The following is a 27,711-nucleotide window of genomic DNA, read 5'->3' on the forward strand; positions in this document are numbered from 1 at the left end:
GAGAAAACAGAGGCCAGGAGGAGTACAGATACTGAATATTAAGACTGAGTAAAACTCCTACGGAAAACAATATACATGAATTAGGGAATCTATAAAATTAAACCAAAATACAGGCAGTCCCCAGGTTACGGACAGCCCGACTTAGAGCATTCCATACTTACAAACAGGCTCCCAAGGCTTCCCATGAGGATAATTTGTAATTAAATAATTAACTTAATAATTCAGAAACTAGTTTCTTCCATACATGTAAACAAACCCACAACGCGTAGGCGGTTCACTGGTGTAGCATCTTTACACTAGTGGCTAGTCTCATAAATAGAGAAGCAGCTGATAGAAACACAAGAACATGAAGAATCAGAAGATCCCAAACCAAGAAAGTTTATGACAAAAGAATTAGCTGAAGCCTTTCATGTCACTGAAACAAGATTTGCTAAGCTTGAGGAACAAGATCCCGACATTGAGCAGTTTGCAAAAGTTTACCATGTACTTAGGGAGAACATCAGCTGCTACAAGGCCATTTATGATGAAAAAAAGAAAAAGACTGTGCGACAACCTTCAATACCTTTTTCGAGAAACAGACCTTAGTGGTAAGCTCCCCTCCTCCTGGAACAGAATCAAATCCTGATTCCCCAGCACCTATTCCGTCCTTTCCAGCATCATCTCCATCATCAACTTCCGATCAATGTTAGCCCGCCTTCTGGCCTCAAAAATGCCCCTTCAAGTAAGCAAGATATTGATGCAAAATTAGGTGCGTTAACCTTTAAAAGTCTTCTTTGAAATTTCTCCTATCTTCTATCTAAACTTTTTATATGAGTTTCTTTTTGTGTTCTGTTTGTTTGAATTAAAGAAATAGCACAATAGTTTCTGCAACTTATTACAGTACAGGGGTATTATTATTATTACGATAGTACACTGTATTATTATTACCACATGTAAGCCACTATAGTATTATTATTATCATTATTATTACCGTACATGCGTTATTCATCAGGGATCTGAGTTACATACAAATTCAACCCAAAGTTGTTCTCAGGGACGTATCTTGTCTGTAACCCAGGGACTGCCTATAATTAATGAGGGAGTTATTTTTATATTATTTTAGTTATAAATTATTGAGGAGTTGTTTTTTATGTTAGAAACAGACAACAGGTTATGAAATACCATACTTTGTTTTAAGATCTTAGATTATGAATTGTTGACAGCTATTTGCAAAACCTAAGAAGGCATTTTATCAGTATCTACTATTCATTTTCAGCTCACCTCATTCCAATTTGCTGCATTAGTTGTATTTTTGGGTTTTAAGTAAAAGAACCAACTCTGGATAGATTTATTCAGAAAGCTAATCTATTGAAAGAACGCTAGGTTATCTTATGATATCCAAGGAAAGTCTAACAAGATCAATACCGGGGACCTTAGTGGAACTTCATGGACTTTAGTTTTCTTTACTTTTACTCTAGTTCCTATGACTTCCAACCTGTGTTTTTCCCCTCACCCCAAATTTTAGGAAAGAGCAGCTGTTGGACACAACTTGGGTCAAATGTCCTCCTTGAGCACAGCACATCAACTATGACAAAAAATCTTTGTTAAAAGAGTAATCTATTACAAATATGGTCACTGGGGGTCCAGCCTTGTAGAAGAGACCAATTTTCAAGAAGGGGTAAATGTTTGGATCTAGGAAGCCACCTCAGGAAATGCCTGCCCTTTGCACATGCTTTTTTCTACTGTAGTTTTTACCTTCTCCCTCTCCCCTATTATCAATATCTATTTATCATTGTATAAAATTATATCTTGCCCTTCTAGGAATATGTATTCATATAAAACTAAAATAATGAAAGGGGCAGAATAAATAATCTTCTATTATTCTACAAATCCAAATGTAAACAATTCAATTGTAGGCACTGTATAAAGGTACCCAGGAGCTGAACTAAAATATTACATAAATAGACACGAGCCATCAGATATGGTCTGTGATAATGTAATAACTTTACTTTGACCAACCACAGGATATTCTTTCTTGATTACTAAAGATGTTTACTTTATTTCTTGAAAATAAAATCTAGACATTTATCAATACCAGATATTCCGGAAGATAAAGAAAACATGCAATATGTATGTTATGCTTTCTTCAATAATCTGTGAAGGAAGTTCTTCTTGCACAATTTCAAGGGCCTAGATCTTTATCCTAACTATGGTGTTTACACACTTTACTTCTTGAAAGTTTAATTTTCCTTTGCTTCCCAGATATTGGACTATCAGGTTTTCCTCATCACAAGTCTCTTTTGCTACCACCTGCTGCCCTGTCCACAAATGAGGGACATATTTCAAAGCTCCTTTTCATCTTTGCTTTTCTTACTTACTCCTGTTTACTTACAGAATTCAAGGATACAATAGCCACCTCAAGGCCAAGACTGCCAAGTCTATCCTGAAAACTACTTATGTTTTAGTCCACTGTTTCTGTATGATCCTATTTTTCTGTTTCATTCACACTGACAGAGCAACATCTCTCAAACCAAAACCATGATTATGCCACAAACCAGATTATCCTCCTATATTCATTCTGAGATTACCACTATCAGTTTTTCCCAGTCTTGGGACTGCTCCAAAGCCTTAGAAATCATGGAATGATTTTTAAAACAAATTGCACAATTCTAATGATGATAAGGCCTGTAGACTGATCTGAATCTTGGAATTTGACTATCAAAGAACGGCTTTCCTGAGAACTTTATCGGTCTTCAGATGCGCCAGTCTAGCAAACCCAATAATCATTTGGGATAAAATTGCTTCCCAGATGGTAAAAAACCACTAAAGAATTTCAGGTGTTTTCTAACAATGAAAAGTTCTGAATTATGTAGGACGGATCTGCCACAGTGTAGTGATCTATCTTCCTACTCTTCGAATCAACTGTCACCCTTTAAAGCACTGCTAATTCTGGAAAACAATCTATAACCAACTAGAATCAGCCCAAACTACAAGTCCCATGACGAAAAGCAGGAGCCCAGAACGATGTTGACCGTAGTTCCTCCTGGGAACTGTAGTCTTCTTATTACCTGTCAGGTAAACTAGGTATCGTAGCTTCCGTTTCGCAAAAGTTCTCTTGGAAAAATAAAGCTAGTACAGGTAACGTCGGATTCCAGCCATAGGACTAGATTTAAACTCCCTCCCAGAGAGCCGGGGCGGGACAACTCCCGTTCGCGCCTCCCGGGCCCGGCGCCCTCGCCGTGACGTCACTTCCGGGAGAGGCGTCCCAGACTCGCCCCTCCTTCCTCCTCGCGGGGAGCCGGGGCCCGACCGCCGGGCGGAGGCGGGGAGTAGCTGCTTTAGAGGCGGAGGCTCGTGTGGAGGCGTCTCGGTGCTGTGAGAGGAGGCGAAAAGCTGCAGTGAAGGAGAGACCAGTTTCACCGTCACCGGGAAGAGCGCTCGGACGGGATCGCAGAGTGGGCTGAGGTAGGGACAGGGTGGCGGGCGCTGTCCGGTCTCTCGCGCGGGTGACACCTGCACCCTCGGTGGCTGGCGGGCGGCTAGAGGCCCCTGGGGGGCGTAGAGGAGCGCCTCTGGGGTGTCTCCCCGCCCCCGCCGACTCCGCCGTGTGTCTGGGAGGCGCTGGCCGCTCACTCGGCGGTAGAGGCGTAGGGTCTCTGGGCCCCGGGAGCCCCGGGAGCCCCGGGAGCGGTAGGTCTCACCGCCCGAAGTGTCGGAGACCCTTGGCTGAACCCGACCGTACCTTCCCAGAGTCGAGCTGTGCCCGGGATTTTCCACTTAACTCTCGCCACCCGCTTCTCTCGCCCACGGGGTTGCTTAGAGTCGGGCCACCTCACCTGCTGGAGGTTTTCCAGGGTGAGACCGAGATGATTGTCCAGGGAGCATCTCCACGCAAGGGCAACAGCGAAGACGCTCCTAATGAGCACAACACGTTTTCTTAACGCTTGAGTAGTGCTCACTGCTTTGGACGTCAGTGGTTGTATTGACACGCGACCTCCCCACAGCCCGGAAGCCCCAGGTAGTGGAGTGGCAAAGGGCAGGTAGATCACACAGGCCTTGAGAAGGTTGAGATTTCAGACTTATTTACTTCTTTTGGGGAAGGCCATCAGGCGGAACGGAGCAGCGGTGAATCAGCAGCTCAAGTTTCTTGAATCTTTACAATGGGGAGGTTGCCCAGAGCCAAGTGCTGAGTGAAAAATCTTTTTTCAGCCTCTTTCCAAGTCCAGAGGATTGGTTTCTTACCTTTCTCACCAGGAGAGTGTCGTGGATGAAGTTGAGCAAGCAGACCTGTTGTTGTTATGTGTAGTCTTGTCATTTTGTTGATCTGTAGTTACTACAGTTTCTTATGTTTAAACCATTTTCTCTTTGTATGATTATGATATTATTCTGATACAAGACATACTAGTCGTTTGGTGACATTATTGAGTATGAGTTATAAAGATTTGTTAAGTACCCTCAGTTTATTGCAACACAGAATTAGTGATGAGCTGGAACCTGAAGAACAGTTAAACTTTTAATCATTTAATCTTGTTGGGTATAAGTTTAATGTTCATTGAGTTTTATTGGATTTACTTGATCAAGTTTATTTTAAAAATACTTTTGATCCTGGAATCCTGGGTTCTATAAAATGTAGCTTTAGGGGCAGTTGATATTTCCCATATAGCATCTAAGCTTCTGGTTTACTGTTATTACTCTGTGTAAGCCTTGAGAGTTTCACTAATTAAATCAAAAGATCATGAGAATAATTTTCCTCCCTTTCTTTTCCCCCTTCTCTCCTTCCCTCCTTCCCTCCTGTACTATATGTAGTACTTCAGGATGGTAAGCATGGAATAAAGCTTAAGGAGGGTCTTCACCACTCTCTGCTACCAACTCTTTTATATAGTCAAAAACAGTTAAAACGAACTTTACAGAAATTCTTCACAAGGAAATAAAGTAGTGGAGGAGGCAGATAACATGTAACATGAGGGTCAAGAAAAGGTGTGAAATAGTTTTGCTGTCTTTACCTTGCCAGTGGAAGTCCTTAGAGATAATTGGGATTAAAGAGGGTCAAGAAAAGGTGTGAAATAGTTTTGCTGTCTTTACCTTGCCAGTGGAAGTCCTTAGAGATAATTGGCATTAAAGAAAAGGATTTGAGGTGTGTTTGCATTCCAAATAAAATAGGAGCGTGATAAAATTAAAAAGAACATTTTATTTTCTTTTGGATCCTGCTCCAGATTAAAGACTAATCTTTAATATATCCTTCTCATTTTTAGATAGTGAATTCCTAAGAAGAAAATAATGGATTGCATATTAGTTGTTCTGTAAGTATTTGGACTCAACCGTGTTTAGGTTTGTTGCAAAGACCAGAAGAAGATGGCAACTCCTTATGTCCCAGTTCCTATGCCCATAGGAAACTCTGCTTCCAGTTTTACAACCAACAGAAATCAAAGAAGTTCTTCTTTTGGCAGTATCTCAACAAGCTCAAACTCTTCCAAAGGCCAGTTAGAAGACTCAAATATGGGTAATTGTAAACAGACAAGTGTTCCTGATCAAATGGATAGTACTTCATCTGTCTGTAGCAGCCCCCTCATTAGGACTAAATTTACAGGTGCAGATTCTTCCATTGAGTATTCTGCTAGACCAAGAGAAACTGAGGAACAAAATCCTGAAATGGTGAATTGGGAAGATAGACCATCTACACCTACTATACTGGGTTATGAGGTGATGGAAGAAAGAGCTAAATTTACTGTAAGTATGGATTTTCGTTATATAATAGTAGAAAGTGAAAGATTGGCTAACCTGTGCGTTTAAATCAGTGTTAAATTGATTAATGTAAGCCTGGTGCTTATAATTTCTTGAACATAAAATTCTAATGGTTTTTATACCACTAAATTCTGGCAAGATATAGTAAACTTTTGTTTTTACCTTAATAAATTTTCACAAACCAGACACACCTGTGTAACTGTAACTAGCACATAGATCAAGAAACAGAACATTACTAATATCCTAAAAGCACCCTATGCTCTCTGCCAGTCAGGACCCACTCACCCAACACTTTTCTCATAAACTAGATTAATTTTGTCTTATTTTAGTACTTTATATAAATGGAATTATGGGGATTATACTCTTTTGGGTTTGGCTTCTTTTCTTTAGCATCATGTTTGTAGGATTCAACCTTAATCTTGCATAAATTGTAGGTAGCTCATTTTTATTACCGATAATATTCCTTAATGTGAATATACAACAATTTATCCATTCTTCTGTTAAAGAGCATTTAGATAATTTCCATTTGGGAGTTCTTACAAATACTACTGCTTTCAACATTTTAGTACCTTGCCACTTGGTAGACACATGGATACATTTCTGTTTGATTTCTACCTAAGAGTAAAATTGCTAGATCATACGTCTATCTTCAGAAGATATTGATGAACAGTGTTCCAGAGTGGTTGTACCGATGTACATTCCTATAAGCAGTATATGAGAGTTCCATTTGGTCTTTACCTTCCCAGCGTGGTGTTTTAACATCTTTTTCATTTTAGGTATTCTAGTGGGTATAGAGTAATAGTTCACTGTGGGTTTAATTTTAATGTTCTTAAAGGCAAATTAAAATGAAGAATTTTTTTATTTTTGGATCATTTGGATATTATCTTGTGAAATGTCTGTTCAAGGTTTTTGTCCATTTTTCTTTTGAGAAGTCACCTCTATTTGGATTTGTAGTTTTCTGTGCATTCTGGACTTAAGTCCTTTTCCAGCTAACATGGTTTGTGACTATCCTCTCACTCTGTGGTTTGCCTTTTCACTTCATTAATAATATACTTGATAAACAAAAGTTCTTAATTTTAATATAGTCCAATTTCTTTTTTCTTTTGTGGCTTGCACTTTTTGAAATCTTTGCCTACTCCAAGGTTACAAAGATACTTTCCTTTGTTTTCTTCTAAAAGGTTTATTGTTGGGCCTTTCACATTTAGAGTTTTTAAACCATCTAGAATTGATTTTTGACCATGGTGTGGGTCAAGCCATTTGGGGGGGGGGGGAGGAATCAATTAATCAGGCTTTTATTTAAAAGTCTACCCTTTCTCCTTTGTATTTTCAGTGTTGCCTTTGTCATAAATCCTGTGACCGTAAATGTTTGAGTCTACTTCTGTGTTTTATTTTTCCATCCTTTACTAATTTCACACTGTCTTAATTAGTAAAGTTTTGTAATAGGTCTTGATACCTAGTAGTTTAAGTACTCTAATTGTGGTGGTGGTGGTCTTCAGGACTGCCTTGGCTATTCTTGGCCATTTTCATTGGGATTTTGTTAAATCTATAGATTAATATAGGGAGAACTGACATCTTTGTAATACTCAGTCTTCAAATCTATGAACCTAATTGATTGACTTAATTCTTTAATTTCTTCTAATAATGTTTTGTTGTTTTCAGTGCAGAGATCTTACATCTTTTGGTTAGATTTGTTTCTGGGTATGGGTAGTTTGATGTTCTTATAAGACATATCTTTTTTTTGTTTTGTTTTCTAATTGTTCATTGCTAATTTATATACTTGGACCTTGTATATCTATTTATTATGTATGTTGACCTATATAGTTTTATGTATTGAGTGACCTTGCTAAGTCACTTATTATTTCAAAGAGCTTGTTCTTTTGGCTTTTCTTGCAGTAAAATTTTTATGTTTACTTCAGTGTTTCATACTGTATATTTATGACAGTATGAGAGGACCTCCAAGAAAAAAACCGTTGAGATAATTTATGACGAGACATTCTTTAAAATTAAGTTATCATAAGACTGGTGATATGGGAAATTTATATGGAACTGTCTTTTTAGAGAGCAGTTTTAGAAATTATAATAAACTGATGGTTTATTTCCTTATGAAGGAATGAGTATTCATTGAGGTGATGCTGTGGTCTGAATGTGTGTTCCCTCAAAATTCGTATGTTGAAGCCCTAACCTCCAAGGTGATGGTATTAAGAGGTAGGGCCTTTGGGAAATGATTAGGTCATAGGGGCAAAGCCCTCATGAATAGGATTAATGCTCTTATAAAGTAGGCTCCAGAGAGCTCCTTTGCCCCTTCCACATGTGAGGACACAGTATAAGGTGTCATCTATAAACCAGAGAGCTGGCCCTCACCAGATGCCAGATCTGCTGACATCTTGATCTTGGACTTTCCAGCCTCTAAAACTGTGAGGAATAAATTTCTGTTGTTTATAAGCTACCCAGTTTATGATATTTTGTTATAGCAGCCCTAACAGACCGAGACAGGTGATATATGCAAAAATGCAAGTATGTGGCCAAATTTAAAACAGTGGTATAAAAATAGAAAGTCTTTCAAGACACTATAAATGAAGAAGTGAATGACAGATATGAAATTTGTCATATTTAGTTACTAACTCAGCATTTTTTGATAACCTATTATGCATCAGGTACTGTTCTGGGTAATAATAGTATAGCAACTTGAATGAATGAATGAATGACAGATAAGTAAATAAAAAGACTGCTGGTATGTCACATGGTGATAAGTACTACAGAGAGATGAAAGAAGGAAGAGAGAGAGAGAGTTTCCGTGAAACGGGTTGGGATTTAAATAGTGTTGTCAGTTATGGCCTCACAGGAAAGATGTTAGTACTAACGGGGAATGAGCCATGAGACTATCTGAGGAAAGAACTTTCCACACAAATGGGTTAACTACGAAGATTCTTGTAGCTGACAGCAGAGTAAGCAATGTGGAGAAATACAGGAAATGAGATGATAAGTAAAGGCAGGGGAGTGTGGCACACAGATCACATACAGCGTGAGGCTATTGTAAGGACTTTGGATTTACTCTGCATGAGATGGGAATCCTTGAAAAGTTGTGTTTGTTGCTGTTATTTTAGAGATGGGGTCTTGTTCTGTCACCCAGGCTAGAGTACAATGGCAGGATCATAGCTCACTGCAGCCTCCAGGTCCTATACTCAAATGATCCTCTCACCTCAGCCGCCTGAGTAGCTGGGACTACAGGTGCACCCCACCATGCCCAGCTAATTTTTTAAAAAATTTTTTGTAAAGATGAGATCTCACTATGTTGCCCAGGCTGGTTTCGAACTCCTGGCCTCAAGCAATCCTCCCACTTCAGCCTCCAAGAGTACTGGGATTACAGGCTTGAGCCACTGTACCCAGCCCAGAAAGGTTTCTAAAAGAAAAGTCCTGTGATCTGACTTAATGTTTTAAAAAGTTCATTCTGGCTAATGAATTAAGACTAGATTTGGGGGAGCAAAGAGTAGAAGCAGGAAGCAGATGGTAGGTTCTTACAGTAATCCAAAGGAGACATGATGGTGGTGTGAACTAGGGTGGTGGAGGAAGTCCTGAGAAATGATCAGATTCTGGATCGATTTTGAAGGTAGAGCCAACGATATTTCCTAATGATTTGGAAGTGGTGTGTGGAAGAAGTCAGAGATGATCTCAAAGTTTTCAGCCTGAACAATAAGAAGAATGTGGTTGCCATTTAATTAGATGGCAGGTTTTGAGGCGAAAGATCAGGATTTGTTTTGGGACATGGAAGATTTGAAATGTCTATTAGATATTGAAATGGAGGTGTCATGTATGTGAATGCATGCACATATATATGGTGTGTGTGTGTGTGTGTGTGTGTGTGTGTGTGTGTGTGTATTGAGTTTAGGGAAGAGATCTGAGCTGAAGATGCAAACTTGGAAGTCTGGTTTGTAAAATGATTTTTCCTAGATATATTCCTTTGACTTTATCTTATAACTTATAAGAAAATAGGTTATAACTTATAAGAAAGTATTAGGACCAACAGTTGATTTGGTGATCTATAAAATATCAAGTCTTTGAAAAGGGTGTGTTTAAAAACAAAAAGTCAGTGGTGATGGTGATCAGTGATGAATAGGATCAGGAAGTAGGCATAAGATGGGTTTCTTTAATTGGTAATGTTTTGTTTCTTGCTCATGGTACTATTAATAGTTAAATGGGTGTGTTCACTTTGTGAAAATTTGTCAAGTTGTATGCTTTTGATTTGTGCATTTTTCTGTATATATTTAAAAAAACAAGGACTTAGATACTAAGTTTCAAATAAAGAGTAGAAACAACTACTATTAGAACGTAGAGAAGGGAATGATCAGTACCATACATAAAGTTTTCATTGAAAGCACTACTTAAACATGTAGAAAGATAGAAAAAGCACTTTTTAGAAAAGATAAAACACTAAAGTCTGTACATTATCTTTCCTAGAGAAACAGGAATGTTCAGGGACCACAGTGGAGAATAGCTTAGTTAGAAGGGAGAGTTCATTTTCTAAAACAGGAAAATAAAGTTGATGTGGATTGTTTTTAGATAAACCTAACTGTTATATGAAGTGAACTTTTATCATACATGAGTCATTCATACTGAAAAGTTTTGAGGTCAATTTCTCTCTCTTATTTTAATGAATGACTCCTAAAAAGAATCTTTCTTTTGTATCCCCATTGCAACTTTCTTATTAATAGATCAGAACTTTCTGCAGGCTTTAAAGGGTATCCAATTACCTTGTTCCCCACCCTCATATGTTACAAAGATAAATTACTTGTTTTTTACTTCAAACCTAAAGGATTTATCCATAAGTCTTGCTGATTCTCCCCCTTAAGAGCGGAAAGAGGAGTCTGTGTGGGAGAAAAATCAAATGGTAAGGATGATCTACAGTCCCTAGATAGTTGTCTTTAGAGCAGTACTGTCCAATACAAGTATAACGTGAGCCACAAATGTGAATCACCTTTATAATTTTAAAAAGAAACAGTCGAAATTATTTTTAATAATAATATTTTATTCAACATAATATATGCAAAGTCTTATCATTTCACCATGTAATCAGTAATTAACTTTTTAAATAAAAACCATTTACATCTTTTTCACAAGTCTTTCAAATCCAATGTGTATTTTGTACTCACAGCACATCTCAATTTGGACTAGTCTCATTTCGAGTGTTCACGTGTGGCTAAAACACAGCTCTAAGGCTGCAATTGAAAATTATTGTACAGCAGACATCAAGAGAAGAAGTTAACTCTTTTTAAGAGAATTTCACTCATTTAGGAGATATTTATTGAGTACTTCATATATACTGTGCATTTAGCTTAGCCCAAAATACCATACCAAAAGCTACTACATATTTCTCTGAGATTTTTGTCATAAATAATACTCCTCATAATAAATTCTAAAATTATATTTATAAAAAAATAGAATCTACTTTTTTCTTATATGCTTTTTAAAATATGTTGACTTGCTTCAACCAAATTTTTCTTTTCAATAGCTTAGATAATTGTACATATTTACAGAAATGTAAACTTTCATCTAATATGAGGGTTTTTTTTTTCAGGCTGATATGTCATCCTTGAAGATAAAACAACATTAAACTTATCTGAAAACTTTGCTTGATAGCCATTAAGTTTAAAAAAATTAAATTGTGTGGGAAAAAAGTGGCTATTTTTCAAAGCTTCTTAAAGCATGTTTCTTTTATCAATTTTAGAATATGGTGATATAAAACATATTTTGGAAGCTGATGAATTCATTATAATTAGTGTGCACAGAAAAAATTTATCTCAAATTTGTTATTTTCATATTTCTTAAAACAAAAATCTTGTTTTTGTTGCCAGCATTGATTATTTGTACTTCTGATGGTCTAAATGATTTTTTATATTTTTTACATAATGTTATAGTCTGGGTTATCAAGTAAAAGTTTTAAAAATATTTTTTAAAAGTTTTAAAAATTAAAAGTTTGAATTTGTACATATCTTTACCTTTATATATGTGTGTGTGTGTGTGTGTGTGTATATATATATACATATATACACATATATATCTGTTCCTCTCTCTTTCTGTCTCTCTGCATAGGTATATAAAATACTAGTAAAGAAAACCCCAGAAGAAAGCTGGGTAGTTTTCAGAAGATACACTGACTTCTCTAGGCTTAATGACAAAGTAAGTACTTTAATAAATCCAAAACTGACATTTAAATTTTGAATTATTATGTTCCCTACACTTCTGCTGTATTGGATTCTTTTCTTTGTTAATTATTTGAGTTAATTCAAATTTTTGCTAGTTCATAAGAAAAATAAATATTTCTCCTTAATAGCCTTAAATCCCATCTTTACAAATAACTTCATTTTTGTGGGAAAAATAAAGTTATTTTTGGTGTAAAAATGTGATACTTTAAAATTACTAACAGAAATAATCTTGTGCATTTGAAAAAGATGTATATAATGAGATCCCTTAACTTATAATATTATATATGACTACAAAAGAATAAACAAAAGAATATTTTTAACATATATTAATTTTCTTTTGCTGCATAACAAATTACGACAAACTTTGTTGCTTAAAATAACACCTATTTATTATTTAGTGGTTTGGATGGGCTCATCTGGGTTTGCTGCTTAAAATCAAACAAGGTCAAAATCAAGCTGTTGGCTGGGCCGGGACTCTTATCTGGAGGCTCTGGGAAAGAATCAGCTTCCAAGCTCATTCAGGTTGTTGGCAGAATTTACTTTCTTGAAGTTGTAAGGCCAAGGTCTCTGTTTCCTTGCTGGTTGTCAGCCAGAGATCATTCTTGTCTCACAGAGAATGCTCTCTGGTACTTGCACATGACCCCGCCATCTTGAAAGCCAGCAACAGTGGTCCAAATCCTTGTGCTTTGAATCTCCAACTTTCTCTTCTGCCACCAGCCAGAGAAAACACTCTAGTCTAAAGGGCTCATGTGATAAGATAAAGCCCACCCAGATAATCTCGCTATCTTTAGGGCAGCTGATTAGGATTAATAACTTTAATTGCAGCTATAAAATCTCTTTTGCTATGTGACATAGTACCATAACAAAATCATAGAACCACCACCAGAGGCAGAGGTCATGAGGCCATCTAGAATTCCGTCTACTGCACATATGAAACAGAGCAGATAATAATAAAATGCAATATATTAAGAACCTTTAAAATAAATGTAAAAAAGTGAGCCCAAACGTAAAAGATACAACAAATGCTATGAACAGGGTAATTCACAAAAGAAATATAAATGACCGATATATCTGAAAAACAATATCACAAGAAAAACTAAACTATTTTTCATCTGTCCAGTTACCAGACATTTAAATGGTATCATGCAGCACTGGAAGTGTGAGTCTTCCTAGAGGACACCCTAAAGTTTTGCATAATTTGACACAATAATCTCATTTCTAGGATTTATTCTATATAAGCAGTCATAAATATGGGAAAGACATAGTTCTAAGGATACTTATCACAGTGCTTTATATATTTTTGTTTGGTTTCTGTCTTACTTAGTTTTTAATAGTTAAAAATTGGAAGCAACCTAAATTTCTAAAAGTGAGGAATTAAGTAAATTACAGTTAAGCTATAATACAAAACAGCTGAGCTGCTTCCAGAGCTAGAGGAAAACCAGATGGGGTCAGGGAGGGTGGGTGGAAACCAAAAGAAAGACCATTTTTCCAAAAGAAGTAAGTGGTTTATGGTGTTTTGAGAAGCCAAGTAAGATCTTAGAACATGCAGAAATTACTTCCCAATGTTGACAGGTGTTTAATAGAGAAAGCCATACTGGTCCTGTCCTCTCCCATTTGCCACTTTTTCTGTCCTCCCTTAGACTACTTGAAACTTCTAAAGTTAGTACATTCTTGTAATGTTTGGTGGTAGGAAACCCATGTAACTTTGCAACTATCCAGCTGCCAAAAAGTTTCTGCCACTCTGAAAACCTCAGTTTAAATAAAAAAGTAAAATATAGACTGCTAAATTATTTTATCCTTTTTAAAGTGCAGTTGAGCCACACTGCTCTGTCCTCAACCGATTTGCCCTCAACATGTGGTTCATAAGTGGCATCCTGAAATTGCCTTTCACTGTCTTTCTGGTGATTTTTTTCATTTCTCTCTTTTGTTGGGTCGTGTTTTCTCTATCCCTTATTGTCTTCTTTCTTTGAAGTACTTAATTGTGGGACAATTCCCTCTTTTCTATGGAAAAATTTTTAAGAGAAAAAATAACTATTTGGACATACCATATTTAAATTACGAAGCTTAAGATTAATAAAAAAGATTTTTTATTTTTTCCTGATGACTTTTATTATTTTATTTTCATTGCAGATACATTAAATAACAAAGCTCCAAAGACAAAAATATCACTTACGTCTTGAAGTCAAATCAGGGTTTTCAGTTATACAAATTATTTTCTGTTTTTTGCCTTATTTATTTTATCTTCACATATTTATGGAAATATAGACAATTATAATTTACATTTTTACTTAATGTTTTACCCTGTGCATTTTTCCCTTTTGCTAGCTTTTCTTGTACTTACAATATTTAGTTTTATATTTAAGTATAGAAATGTAAATGTACATGGATTCATTTCATTCATTTATTTTTGAACATATATTGACTGCTTGTTATGTAGCAGGCACTATGCTAGACATTAAGGATGCACCTATGACTAAGGCATAATAATTGTAATGTAGTAAAATGATTCTCCATCTTAATTACACTTTGGACTCCCCTGGAAAGCTTTTTAAAATTAAAATTTTAAATTAAAATTACAGTCCTCAGGCTTCACTCCAGCTAATTAAATCCTAATTTGTCAGAGATAGGACACGGTCATTAATATCTCTTAAAACTCCTTGGGTGATTCCAATATGCAGCCAAAATTTAGAATCACTGGTCTAGTAGGAGAGCCAAATTAAATAAGCCCTATTTACATTGTGATAAATGTCATTAAAAAAATAAATTCATTATTTGACGATGTGTGACAGATTGTCTTTTCAAAAAAAATGGCCACAGTAATATCTGCAGTCCCATATGCCCTTCCAGACTCTTGCCACTGCCCATCAAGAGGCAGAATTTATTTCCCCACCCCCTGAACCCAGATGAGCTTGTGACTACTCAAACCAATAGAGGACAGTGAAAATGATGCTATGTTTTCACACCGGTGTGGAAGCTAAATCTTAAAAACAATTGACCTCATGGTTACCAGAAGCTGGGAAGGGTAGCAGGAAGAGGGGGATAAAGTGGGCATGATTAAAGGGTACAAAAATATAGTTAGATAGATAGAATGAACAATATTTGATAGCACAACAAAGTAACTATAATCAACAATAAGTTAGGGTATACTTTAACTAAAAGAGTGGAATTGGAATGTTCCTAACACAAAGAAATGATAAATGCCTGAGTTTATGGCATTGATCCCCAATTATCCTGATTTGATTGACACACATTGTATGCCTATATCAAAACATCACATGTATCCTATAAAGATATACAACTATTATATACCCATAATAATTAAAAATAAAAAATAAAATTTTAAAAGAAAATGATGCTATGTGACTTTCAAGGCTAGATTACAAGAATTATACAGTTTCATTCTGCCTTTCTCTCTTGAGATGTTCCCTTTTGAAGTCTAGCCTCCATGCTATGAGAAAATCCAGGACACCTGGAAAGGCTAATGTTAGGCTTGTGGCTGACAGCCCCAGCTAAGGTCTTACCCGGCAACTAGCATCATCCATACATGTGAGTGAGTGATCTTAAGACAGTTCTAGCTCCCAGCCTTCAAGGCTTCCAGCTGAGTCCTCAATTCATTGCAGAATGGAGATAAGTCATCCTCATGGTACCCCATATGAATTACTGGCCCACAGAATTCATAAGCTTTAATGGTTATTTTATACCACTGAGTTTACAGGTAATTTGTTACACATAGTAATCTGAACAGAATGTATAAAGGGAGACTTAAGCTAGTTTAGAAGATTGAGAATGTCTTCCCTAAGAAAGTAAAATTTAAGCCAAATGTGCAAAATGGATCATAAACCAAAATATGACAGTTAAAACTATAAACATCTAGGAAAAAACATAAAAGAAAATTTTTGCAGCCTTAGAGTGAGCAAAAATTTCTTATGATCTAAAAAAGCATAAACCACAAAAGAAACAGTGGATGAATTAGATAACTTAAAACATCTGTTAAGACTGTTAAATTGAAAAGTTAAGCCACAGCTGGGAGAAGATATTTGTGATACATATCTGACAAAGGACTTGTATCTGGAATCTAGAAAGAACTCTTGTAACTTAATGATAAAAAGGCAACCCATTTTTTAAAAAAGAGAAGTCAAAAGATTTAAACAGATTAAGATTTAAACAGATAATTCACAAAAGAAGATATGCAAATGCAAATAAACAGACGAGAAGATATTCAACATCATTTGTCAAGAGAGGAATGCAAATTACAGCTACAATGAAATGGTACTATACACCCACTGGAATGGCTAACATTGAAAAGAAGGGATAATGCCAAGTTTTGGCAAGGATGTTGAAAGACTAGAACTCCAATGTATATAGAACTGGTAGAAATAAAGAAATAAAACAAGGGATAAAAAGCTTAGCTGAATTTGATTCTCTTATTTTGAGTTTATTTCATGAATAACTACATAGTCAACAGGATAGATTTTGTAAAATTGATATAATTGAGTTAAATATTATATTTGTTTTTTTCTTATTTTTCAGTTAAAAGAGATGTTTCCAGGCTTTCGATTAGCACTTCCACCAAAACGCTGGTTTAAAGACAATTACAATGCCGACTTTTTAGAAGATAGACAATTAGGATTACAAGCATTTCTTCAAAATTTAATAGCTCACAAGGACATTGCTAACTGGTATGTAACAAATTGAAATAAGAGATTATGAAAGCATTCCAACAACTGACTTAAACTACAGAATAAATCTAGGACTGTAGTTACTTAAGCGCAAAAATATAGGGTAGGATGGTAACTCTTATCCTCTCTGTTAAAGCACTGCATGGGATTTTCTTGCTTTCTTTCAATGAGGACTTTATTTGACATTTCATTTTTATTAAAGCTTATTTTTAAAAGTCTGTAGAGAGAAAAATTCAGCATATCATGTACTAAAACCACCCAGTGGTAAACTTGATTTTAGTATTTACTATTTTAGCAATAATTTAAACAAAATGGCTCACATATTAGTAAATGTTTGGTTAATATGACACTATATAATTTTGAGGGTAATATTGTTTATATTTCTCTAAAATAATGCAAAATTATGAAAATTATGGAGTTGGCTTAATTTACATAGAAGGTAGAGTAAAAATCCCAAAAAAATTTAAAAAGGAAAAGAATGGAGCTATAAGCATTTTTTACTTCTGAATATATTTACAAGAAAATTGCTTAATGATTTAATATCAACTGGATATCTAATTTTGGAACATAGATAATCAGATAAATTAGAACTGTTTTGAAAAAAAATAGCATTTACAGTGCAACAATAACATATTATAGATACCCATGCCTATAACTGTCTTTAGAGTTTTTCACATGAGGAGGAAAATAATTAAGAAAACCATCTATCTAACTTTATCTACCCCTTTTTCTCAGTCTTTATGTATATCACCTTTTTTCTGCATAACACACACATACTATACATAATACATCTTGCTTTTTATGTGTGCTACCTAAGCTTGATGACTTCTCAAGACTGCCCGGCTAACTCAGTCGGTAGAGCATGAGACTCTTGATGACTTCTCAAGATCCCTGCCCATCCCCCCTCATTTGTTTTCCCTTAATATAATGCTACAAACCAGACCCTTCTCTCTACTCCAGATTCATATATACAGTTGCCTCCTTGACATCTTTTTCAGATATCTCAGTTACCTCAAACCTAAAAACACACTTGAAATTTAGTCTCCAGACTTTTTCCCCCCGTTTTCGGCTTTGTCTACCCAGAATCTGAGTCATTCTTGACAAATTCCTCACTTGCCTTTTAACTGCCACTCAAATCTGTCATTTCCATCTTTGCCATCACCACCCTACTCTAAGCAATTATTTCTTACCTCAATTACTACAGAAGCTTACCCTCTGGTCTTCCTCATCCACTCTTATTTCTCTTGCCCATTAGAGCCACAGTGATCTTTTGTGATGCAATTTGACTAAGTCATTTTTTTCTGGTCCCTGCCTGCCTGCCTGCCTGTTTTTTCTAACCTCAAGCTTTGCTATTCCTTCCCATTCTCTTTACATTTGCTATGTTGTTCTTCTTTTAATTCTACAAAATCACCTTGTTCCTTTGTCCCTTAGAGGCTTGAAATATGTTATTTCTTGAAAAGACAACCTTTTACACTACTACGCCACACAGCCCTGGCCTAGGTAACTGATACATCCTTTAGATTTCAACACAAACTTCACTTCCCTAGGTAACTGGCCTGCTGGCTGACCCCTTACCCACCACCACCACCACCATCAGAGACTAGGTCACTTCTCCCATAGTGCCCATACTTGCCCTTCTCAACTGGTTCTGAGAATCAGCTCCTAATGCTCTAAGACACCCATTGTATGTAATGAATTAACTCTCTTCCTATACTTCTAGGATGATATTAGCTATGTACCAATCCTGAGAGAATTGAGAAAATAGTCACTTAAATAATTTTCAGTAGGATTGAATTCTGTTATGAAATCCCACTTCAGAAAGGCTAGTTGGTACTTTCATAACACTTCAAAATGTTATTATTATTTCTGTGATTACTTGTGTTTCTTCCACCAGATTATAAGATATATAACAACAGGTCGTGTGGCTATTCTATTCAATTAAATGTCCAATGCTTAACACAGTGCTAACACAGTTAACTCTCAATAAGTACATCTTGAATGAATGACAGAACTGTTGTATTGCTTATTAGAAAAAGATTGAAGTAAATATGACAGTGATTATGTGGTCCAGGTAGTGGGAACATGGGTGCTCCCTACTTTTCTATACTTTTTTATCTCAAAATATAAAGAAGAAAGATTAGTGTTAATTCAGACACACAAAGCAGGAATAAAAACCAACAAACACTAAAATCATAGAGAAAGGCTTTGAAGAAAATATACCGTACCATAAAAAAAGACTTTTACCACTAAGACGTCAACATATCCTATCTCTTTTCTCTTGTCCCTTATTTAATAAACTTTTATGTCTCTGTATTGAAAATATTGGTGTGAGTTAAAATCAAATTTATTCTATAAATGACTATCCTCTATTTTTATCTAATGAAATATTAAATAATATGAACCACATTAACTCATCTTATGATTTCTTTATTTTTTAAGTAGTGAAAGTGTATCTTAGTTGAAATATTCAGATGCATCTTTTTTTTTTGATTACTGATAATCTTAGTTGCTAAGGTGGACATTACTAGGGCCATTCAATATGCTGTCATTTCTAAAACTGCTTAGCTGAGAACAGTGCTAAGGGTCTTGCTCAATTCATAAAGAGACATTTCAGGGAAAGAAAAGTTTCTTGGCCAGGTAAGTTGGGGAAAGATTTCATTTGGTATCTCTAGACTATGAAAGATCTAAGAAATCTTGCATGAAAGAATCCAATGTGCCTCACGTTTATTTTACCCACTTTTGTCAGATCATCAGACATTTAGGGAATGCAGTAAGATAACTTCAACTGAATTCAAAATAGGGTACTTATGCCTTGGCACCCACTATCTTATTCATGGGTAATGGGTAGCATTTTTTATTTCAAATGTAAGAGGTTTCTTAATAATGTATTGTTTAAAACATGAGTGGGGGAAGAAGAGCAAGGATTATTCATCTGTATCATAAGCATTTACTGTGTATCATGCCAAGAAGGGTATTGGAAAAGAGAGGATAAACTCACTGGTCTTAAAATTCATTTAGAGAAATCAGGCTTCTGTTTGAACAAAATAAGAGCATGTATGAATTGCCACTTGGTATGATAAAGGTTATGAAAGTAACAGAAACTAAGAGAAGAGGGAGATCAATGCTGTTTGCAGTGATCAAGCAATACTAGAAGTGGGATTTGAGAGCCTGGAAGGCATGATTAAGTTATACGTAGGAAAATGGATATGAGTCAGAAACAAATAATTAGAAGATATGTAGAAAGTCTGAGGTTGCCAAATAGCTATTAATGGATTGAAGGTCAATCCATTAAAATTGGCATAGTACTTTCCTGCATTTTTTTTTTGAGACTATATTTTCTCACCCCTCAGTACTGTTCATCCTGTGAAATAAATACCTGATTTTCAATGTGTCATGGGCTGAATTACAGCAGTGATTCTGTCATCAGTGTTATTATGACTATTGTACTACACAGCCAGGATTTTAACCATCTCTGCGGTCTAAATTCAAATAGTAGTTGGGTCATAAGGTTGTTCACCAGACAAAACCTTGATTGTATCTAAAAATGTAGGGGAAGAATAAAAGAAGATTCTTTCATTATTTACAACTAAAAAGGAAGAGGGGAAATCCCTTCCAAGGGAGAAAAAAAGAAAGACAAAATTCCAGCACTTCTTTATGAAAGCATAAAACTGCATTTAAGAATCACTACATAAAGCATCAGTTACCTGTTGGGATGCGTGTTAGCATTCTGTTACAGTTGGAATGGCAGCATAGAAAAAAATCACTACCTTTAGATGGCCAAATAAGTATTTGATATTAATTGGTTATACATCAAAATTGTTTATTAATTGTTCTTTCACTTTCCTTTCTTATAGCCGTGGCACCTTACAACACATTTGTTTCTTAACTTTCATGTTGGCTAAGAGCTTGTCATTACACAGTGAACAGCTCTTAATGTTACAACTTCTCCAGCTATAATAAAGCAGAAGTGAAAGAAAATAAGAACTGAAAGGATATTAAGTACTGTTGGTTTGAATGTTTTAAGAGAATATTATTTCAGATGCATTTAGAAAATACAAAGTAAGTGTACAGATTAACAGTGTTTATATTTCCATGGTAAAAGGATTTACTAGAGATTTTATCTGTTCAGTAAATATTTATTTAGAGCTTACTATAAGATGTTATGACTACACATGGATGAATTAGATACTGATCCCATTTTCAAAAAAAACTGTTAGGAAGAAGAAACTCTCCAAAAAATCATAATGAATAGAGAGACCTCTTTTAGAAGAGAAAAAGATAGAGAACTTTTTGCCAGGAGAATTAGAGAAGGCTTCCCAGAGGATAGTATTTGAGCTGCACTTTAAAGATTTAGTGATACTTGGATCAGCAAAGGGAAGATGAAGAAGAACTTTCTAGAGAGGAAATGTCATAATCAAAATGCAGAAGCAAGAAGGTACAGGTCGTATACTAGGAACAACATGCAGCTCAGTTTATCAAGGTGAAGAGTATATAAAGATAGTCTTACATTTGCACAATCTGTCATAGTTAAGATGTAGTTATTTATTGTTTTACACTGTCTTGAGCTTCTTGGAAATCATTACATTATTAATCAGCACAGCAAGTATTTTACTATTCTCTGTTTTCATAAGCACTCTACGTATATCCTATTTACCAAATTTTTTCTCCTTTTTAATTCTTTAAAATACAGAGATTAAAATTATGTTTTTCTTTATATTATCATCCATCTGGGCTTCAGCACCAAAATTCAGAGTTTCAAATGCTACATCAATTAAAAAAAATGTTAAGGTGGATCTGAATTAACAGCAGTTCTTGGCTTAAAAAAAATAAAATTGTATCTAACCATTTTTTGATGAAGCAATTGAAAGAAATGAAAATATTAAAAAGAGAAAATTCTTGGTGCATATAATAGCCATCTTCAGATATGTGGAAGATTGTGATGGGGAGAGGGATTAATCATACACATTTAGCTTTAAGAGTAGTGCTTCTCCAACTTAGTGTGCTTGAGAATCACCTGGGGGGTTGTTAATGCTGACCCCAATTCAGCAGTTCTAGGCTGAAGAATCTGCGTTTTTAACAGGTTTCTAGGTGATGCTGATACTGCTTGGCTAGGGACCTCATTTTTAATAGCAAGGCTAACACCAGAACCAGGAATAACAGTGAGAAGTTGGAAGAAGGCACTATCAGCTCAGACAAGAAAGAGCTGCCTCTATTTTAAGCTGTCCAATACAAAAATTTTCTGCCTTTTGAAAAAGTGGGTTTCTTTTTAGCTTAAGTATTTGAAAAAGGCAGATAACTATCAATGGTATTAAATAGGAAATTACTAAATGAGATACACTTGATTAGATGACAATTTAGGTCTCTTCTAGTTGTAAAAATTCAATAATTCTATATTTCTTGAACAAGAATACTTGTAACTGTTTTATACATTTTCAACTTGAACTGTCTTTTCATAGGATATTTGTTAATATATCTAAGTTGTTTTATATGTAAAGATATTCTTAAAAAATTAAGAAAATAAAACAATAAAATAAAAATTTTTCAAAAGATTATGAAGAGAAGTTGGATTATCTTAGTATTTATATAAAATGATATAAGAATTCTGTTATATATGTAGTAGCTCATATAACCCTATCTCATAAAAATCAACACATTATTGCTAACATTGGTTGGATGGTTTTTTGCCACAAAATGTTAGTTTGGTAGAAATTAAATTATAAATAGTTATAAAATATGCAATAAAGCCAAATAATGTATAATCAGATACATGTAAACTCTTACCTAATTAAATTGGGTCTCAGAGACCGTATGTAAAACGCTGTTTTCTGGGCTTAATATTAATAGCGAAATAATTTTAGGCAAATTGCTTAACTGATTTTAATCAGCGTCCTCCTTTGGAAAATGAAGTATTTGGGCTACATATTCTCTAAAAATCCCCTTTTAACTTTAAATTTCTCATATCCCTCTCTTTTTATTGTGGTTCTTTATGAATCTTGAAGTTACAGCATCAGAAAGTCAGATTCTAACCTTCTTTTAACTCTTAAGATTTTTGTTTTACTTTTAGTCTTGAGCCTACTTTCTTGTGAAAGTAGGAGTATTTGTTGAAAACTAAAATCCGTCTCAAATTCGAGAATTATACTATAATTTTCATCTATACTAGTGGATAGCTATCTGTTCTGATACTTTTAATAGTTATATAAATTTTCTAATTGAATAGCTCTGATTAGAAAATATATTATGTGTTGAATGCTTATTCTGTGCTATGCTAACTGATTTGGAGATGATTCAGATGACAGTCCAGGAACTTGTCATCTACTTTTTAGTGGAGCAAACTGCTTGGTGAATAGACAATACTACTAATGTAGCACAGTAAGTCCCATGAAAGGGCTTTAGGTGCTGTGGTAATACATACAAGAACACTTAACCTAGTAGGGAGTAGAGAAGGGATTTAGTCAGAGAAGACATTCATGGGTTGATAGTAGATAAGCTAAGTCATGATGAATAAGTAAGAGCCACATAGGGGTGGGAAGGATGGGCCAGGATAATAGCAGCAAACATGAGTAAAGGCATAGAAGCATGAAACAGCAGGATAGGCCTGAGGATATACTATTGCCGAGTGTCAACTAAGAAAGAAAGTTGAAACTTGAAGGTAGGCAGGTGCTTTATTCCAACACCAAGGGCTTGACTTTGTTCCTCCTTGCTAGAGGAACCACAGATGGGTTCTTGAAATATTCTGAATTAGAAGGGATAAAATTGATGGTAGGGACACTAATGGGGTGAGAGATGATCAAGATCTAAACTAGGTCCCCACTGCCAAGCTTTCACATCCACCACAGGAAGCTAAGCAAGCCTCACAGCCACCTACCCATCTCATCCTCTGTGACCCTCTCTGTCACCAGCCTTAAGGTCTGAGTTGTATTTAATCCTCAAGGTTGTATATAATATCTATTTTTTGTTATTTTCTTTTAATTAGTAGAGAATACTAAAGAGAAATACTAACTGATACAACACTTCAGTCTGAAATCCCTCAAGAATATTTTTATGCAATGACTTTCTGTGCTGTATTTGGTTTTGGCAGAATTGGTATCAGTATTTTTGTACCTTTTTTTTTTTACTTAGTTCTTAATTGACCTTTTTATGAATTGTGTATATTAGTCTTAAGGGCTTTTTTCCCTGTAAAATATAAATTTTGAGGTAAAGAGCACATTTAGCTATTAAGTTACTGGTCTTTTTTAAAAAATTTTGTGAAATGTAAACAGATACATACCTGTGAAAGAAATAAAAAGAGGGAAAAGCAACAGCAAACATAAGCTGAAGATTCACTCAATGGAACAGTTTACTAAGAGCATAGTTTGAAAATACACTAAAACTCTTTTAAAGAAAATTTTTTTGAAAAAATATAAGAAAGTTGAAGTTGGTGCAGATGTGCTCTAACAATAAAAACAATGCTGAAAGGTGCCATCAGTGGTCTCCTCATCTATCTTCAGGAAATTTATGACAACACCTGATCTTAATTTTAATATAGTTTTCCCAAACACACTAAAAAGGTACTCCACATAATAAAAGGAACAGAAAAATATAGAATCTTTCCTTGCCTTTTAATCAAGATTTTTGGATTTTCTTTTAGTAAGTTTCTTTCCTTTCCTGCTATCTTTCTTACCTATTCATTATAATAGTCAAATAGAAGTAAAAGTATTAGAAATTGAACACAGAATAGAGATTAGGAGTCTACGTTGAACCTATCAGTGAACAAGTAAAAAATATATATGTATAAGTTTTTTTTAAAATTGATTTCCATTTAATTTATAGGCCATTTAATAATAGAGACTCTTTGTTATTTACATACCAGATTGAATTCACTTGATTTGTTTATAAATCATGCACTGATAATATATAGATAATCCCTAAGCAGAACCATGGCACACATTGGCAATCAATATTTATTGTTCAATAAATATTAAAGTTTGCTAGTCAGTGATTCGCAAACAAGGCTTCCTTTCCTAGGGGGGAAAAATGTATCAGAATTTCTAAAAAGAAAGGTGGTGTTATCTCAAACACTACCATCTCCCAAAGATTGCTGTGTGCCCTCTGCTTGGATAGAAATAAGAGTTGAGGGTGTTGGTTGTCTTCATCTACCAAGTCCTACTGGAAATGTAGTAAACCACTGAAAAAGTTTTGTAAAGTTGTAAAGCTAGTATCAAATTTTATTCTTATGCAACAGATTAAAGAAAGTAAAGTATGGAGTATAACATTGGAACTAAATTGAAAAAAACTTAGGGAATCCATTGGATTTCATTTACGTAGAACTCTAGTGAGTCATAAATCATAAAGATTTTTAGGGAAAGAGAATGAAATAGAACTGCTACTCCAAAAAAAGATTCCTCTAGCTGGATATATTCTTAACATCACTGTTGATCTTGGCTAAATTTCTACTATAAACCAAAGGTATAAAAAGGGATATATATATAGAAAGAGCTAGATAGGTAGATATACTTCTTAACAAATTTTTCCTTTCCTAGCAGCAGCAGTCCAATAATTAGAGTAATTTGTGAACCAAAAAATGTTATTAAAGTATGAAGAAATCGGTATAAACCTATAGGAAAATAATGTCTCACACTAGGTTGTCATATACTGAAAATATTAAACAAGACCCTTCCATATGTTTCTTAGCAATGCTGTTCCCTCAGGGTTTCATATAAACTTTTGACTTCTCAATCCCAGATCAATTTATTTCCTATGGATCATTCTTATCTAATAATAGGTATTCCAATGTAAATAATGGGTAGATGGGAGTATAATACCTAAACCAGAAGACTGTGTGGTAGTGGTGCTCTACTCTGTACTATTAGACCAATTACAGTATTCTAGAGGCCACAATTAGAGAGGGATACAGACAAGTAGAATGTGTTCAGAGATAAGTGTCACACAAGGAGAATCCAAATGAATGAAAACATAAGCCAAAAGAATTTAAAGGTAAAAAAGAGCATATGTTTACACTCAGAAGACACACTGAAGGTCTAACTGCAGCATTTGCACTTTTTGACATTGGGCAAGTCATTTTATCTCTCTGAACTTTGGTATCATTTGTAAAATGGAGATTATGCCTATAGGATATCACAGCAACCTCATATGATTGTTGTGAAAATTAAAACAATAGCATGTGTGAAAGCCCTGTGTGTGCCAAAAATGTTAGTATTGCTTCTTGGAGATATACAGCTACAGGAAATAGGATAACATTCTTGATATATATTTAGGGTTATCATGTGAAAAAGGACTTAGGTTTACCCTGACTGGCCCCCAAAACCAGAAATGAGACTCAGAAGTTTCTGGGAAAAAAATTCTAGCTCAGTGAAAGAATTAATTTTCTAATTTTCAGTATTATTCAATGATTATGAATACTCAAGTCTTTTCCCAATCTCCCTGAATGTGTGTTATTTTTTATCTATGTTCTCAAGAAATTTGCTCTTCTGGGTGCCACATCACCACCAACTTTTTTGTTCTGTCTTTGAGATCTTCTGGATTATTTTCTTAATACCACTTATCTATATTCATACTGGTTTTCGTTTTGGAAAATTTCACTAAAAATCCCATTTATCTTTTCGTGAATACCCCATGTCATCATCAGTCTGTCTGACCTAGTCTGAACCCAAAAGCCCCATTCCCTTTTCAGCCTAAGTTGACATCTCCTTTATATAGTATATCAAGAAATCATATTCTTGTCCTTTTACAAATGGAAAACAAATTTGTCTCCACATTTATATTTTGACTTGCATATAATTGTCTGTAATTATCTGTAATTGTATATAATGTGCATAATTGTCTCTCAGTCCAAAATTGCTTTTTAGAAAAGGGGCAGTTGTTATAATAAAATTTGGTTATCTACCTCCTTAACCTATTTACGAAAATTACAAAGTATAAGCATAACACTACCATATTGTCATTATTATTTTAAAATTTTGGTTATTCAGAGATGGGATGGTGAGAATTTTTTCTCTTGAACTACCTGGAGAAAATATTTAAGTAAATTAATATAATAAACATGATTGCAAGGTCAATCTTTAACTTGTTTCAGGGTAAATGTTTTTCAATTTAAAAGCATCTACTGAAGGAAAAACAAGTGAAGTATAAATTAGAAATTGCATTTATTCATAAAAGGATAATGACTTTGTTAATCTAGTTCAGACTCATATTTCTTTGAAAGTCATAAAGAAGCTATTCACTATTTACGTTGGTCTCTTGAACCATTATTTTGAATTATGTTTTATGTCCTGTAGTTTATATGTAACAATAAATTTGCAGTCTCTTTATGTTCATAAGATCACAGAAAATAGCTTAAAATCTTTGTATCTTCTATAGTTTGATATTTGTATTTGGTTACTTGAATTAAAGCACATAACCAACTTGCTTATTTTGGTATATCAATAAAACCAACTTGCTTGAAAACACTGTATAGCTTCAAAAGAACTTTTGCTTTTTGCTATCTTTTGTGAACTTATTTTTTTTTTTCCCCTTTGCTAATTTTTTTTTTTTTTTGCCTTTGAAAAGCCTTGCAGTGAGAGAATTTCTTTGTCTGGATGATCCACCAGGTCCATTTGATAGTCTAGAAGAAAGCAGGGTAAGTGCTGTATTATATATCACATGAAAAGAGGAACAAATAATACAGTACAATAACTACATTGTTTCTTAAATGGAATGGCAAACAGCAAAATATTATAATTTCAGACTATGATAGTTTTACACAGAAAGCTTTTAATGTTTCAGTCAAAGGTCTCTTTTATTGAAATACATGGACTTAGTTCAGTGAAAAAATAAAAATTCAAACATGTCATATTATCAATGAAGCTGTAAAATTAAATCCTGCATTCTTTATTTTTACTGTTTCAAAAAAATAAAATGATTTGGAAATTTATGTTTATTACATTTATTAGTACTATTTATATCCTCAGTTCTCATCCATCTAAGTTTCAAAGTAAGGAACCTACAGCTAAAATCAAATTTAAAACTTATCTTCAGAGGTAGAAGTGATTGTCATCAATTCAGCTCACGTTTGATGCTACTCAAATTACATTAATTGACGTGTTCAAGTGGCCTATTTTTTGAAGCTATAGGCT

At 34.6% G+C, this 27,711-nt stretch overlaps 1 protein-coding gene across 3 annotated transcripts in view; it reads left to right on the forward strand.

Annotated features, from left to right (window-relative positions):
* Positions 1–3,265: 3,265 nt before the first annotated feature.
* The window catches only part of SNX16 (sorting nexin 16), a 43,596-nt gene continuing 19,150 nt past the window's right edge, over positions 3,266–27,711 (forward strand). Inside the window, exons 1-6 of one of the 3 annotated variants that reach the window (XM_045560974.1) lie at positions 3,266–3,444; positions 5,232–5,479; positions 5,567–5,706; positions 11,809–11,895; positions 16,452–16,600; positions 27,146–27,215. In XM_045560974.1, the coding sequence (XP_045416930.1) occupies positions 5,332–5,479; positions 5,567–5,706; positions 11,809–11,895; positions 16,452–16,600; positions 27,146–27,215 (594 nt within the window). In that variant the 5' untranslated portion in view covers positions 3,266–3,444; positions 5,232–5,331. Of the gene's footprint in view, positions 3,445–5,231; positions 5,707–11,808; positions 11,896–16,451; positions 16,601–27,145; positions 27,216–27,711 lie in introns of all 3 variants that reach the window. The other 2 variants (XM_045560973.1, XM_045560972.1) reach the window with 2 other exon arrangements.

Source organism: Lemur catta, chromosome 9, assembly GCF_020740605.2.
Source record: "Lemur catta isolate mLemCat1 chromosome 9, mLemCat1.pri, whole genome shotgun sequence".
In the NCBI taxonomy this organism is placed as follows: Eukaryota; Metazoa; Chordata; class Mammalia; order Primates; family Lemuridae; genus Lemur; species Lemur catta.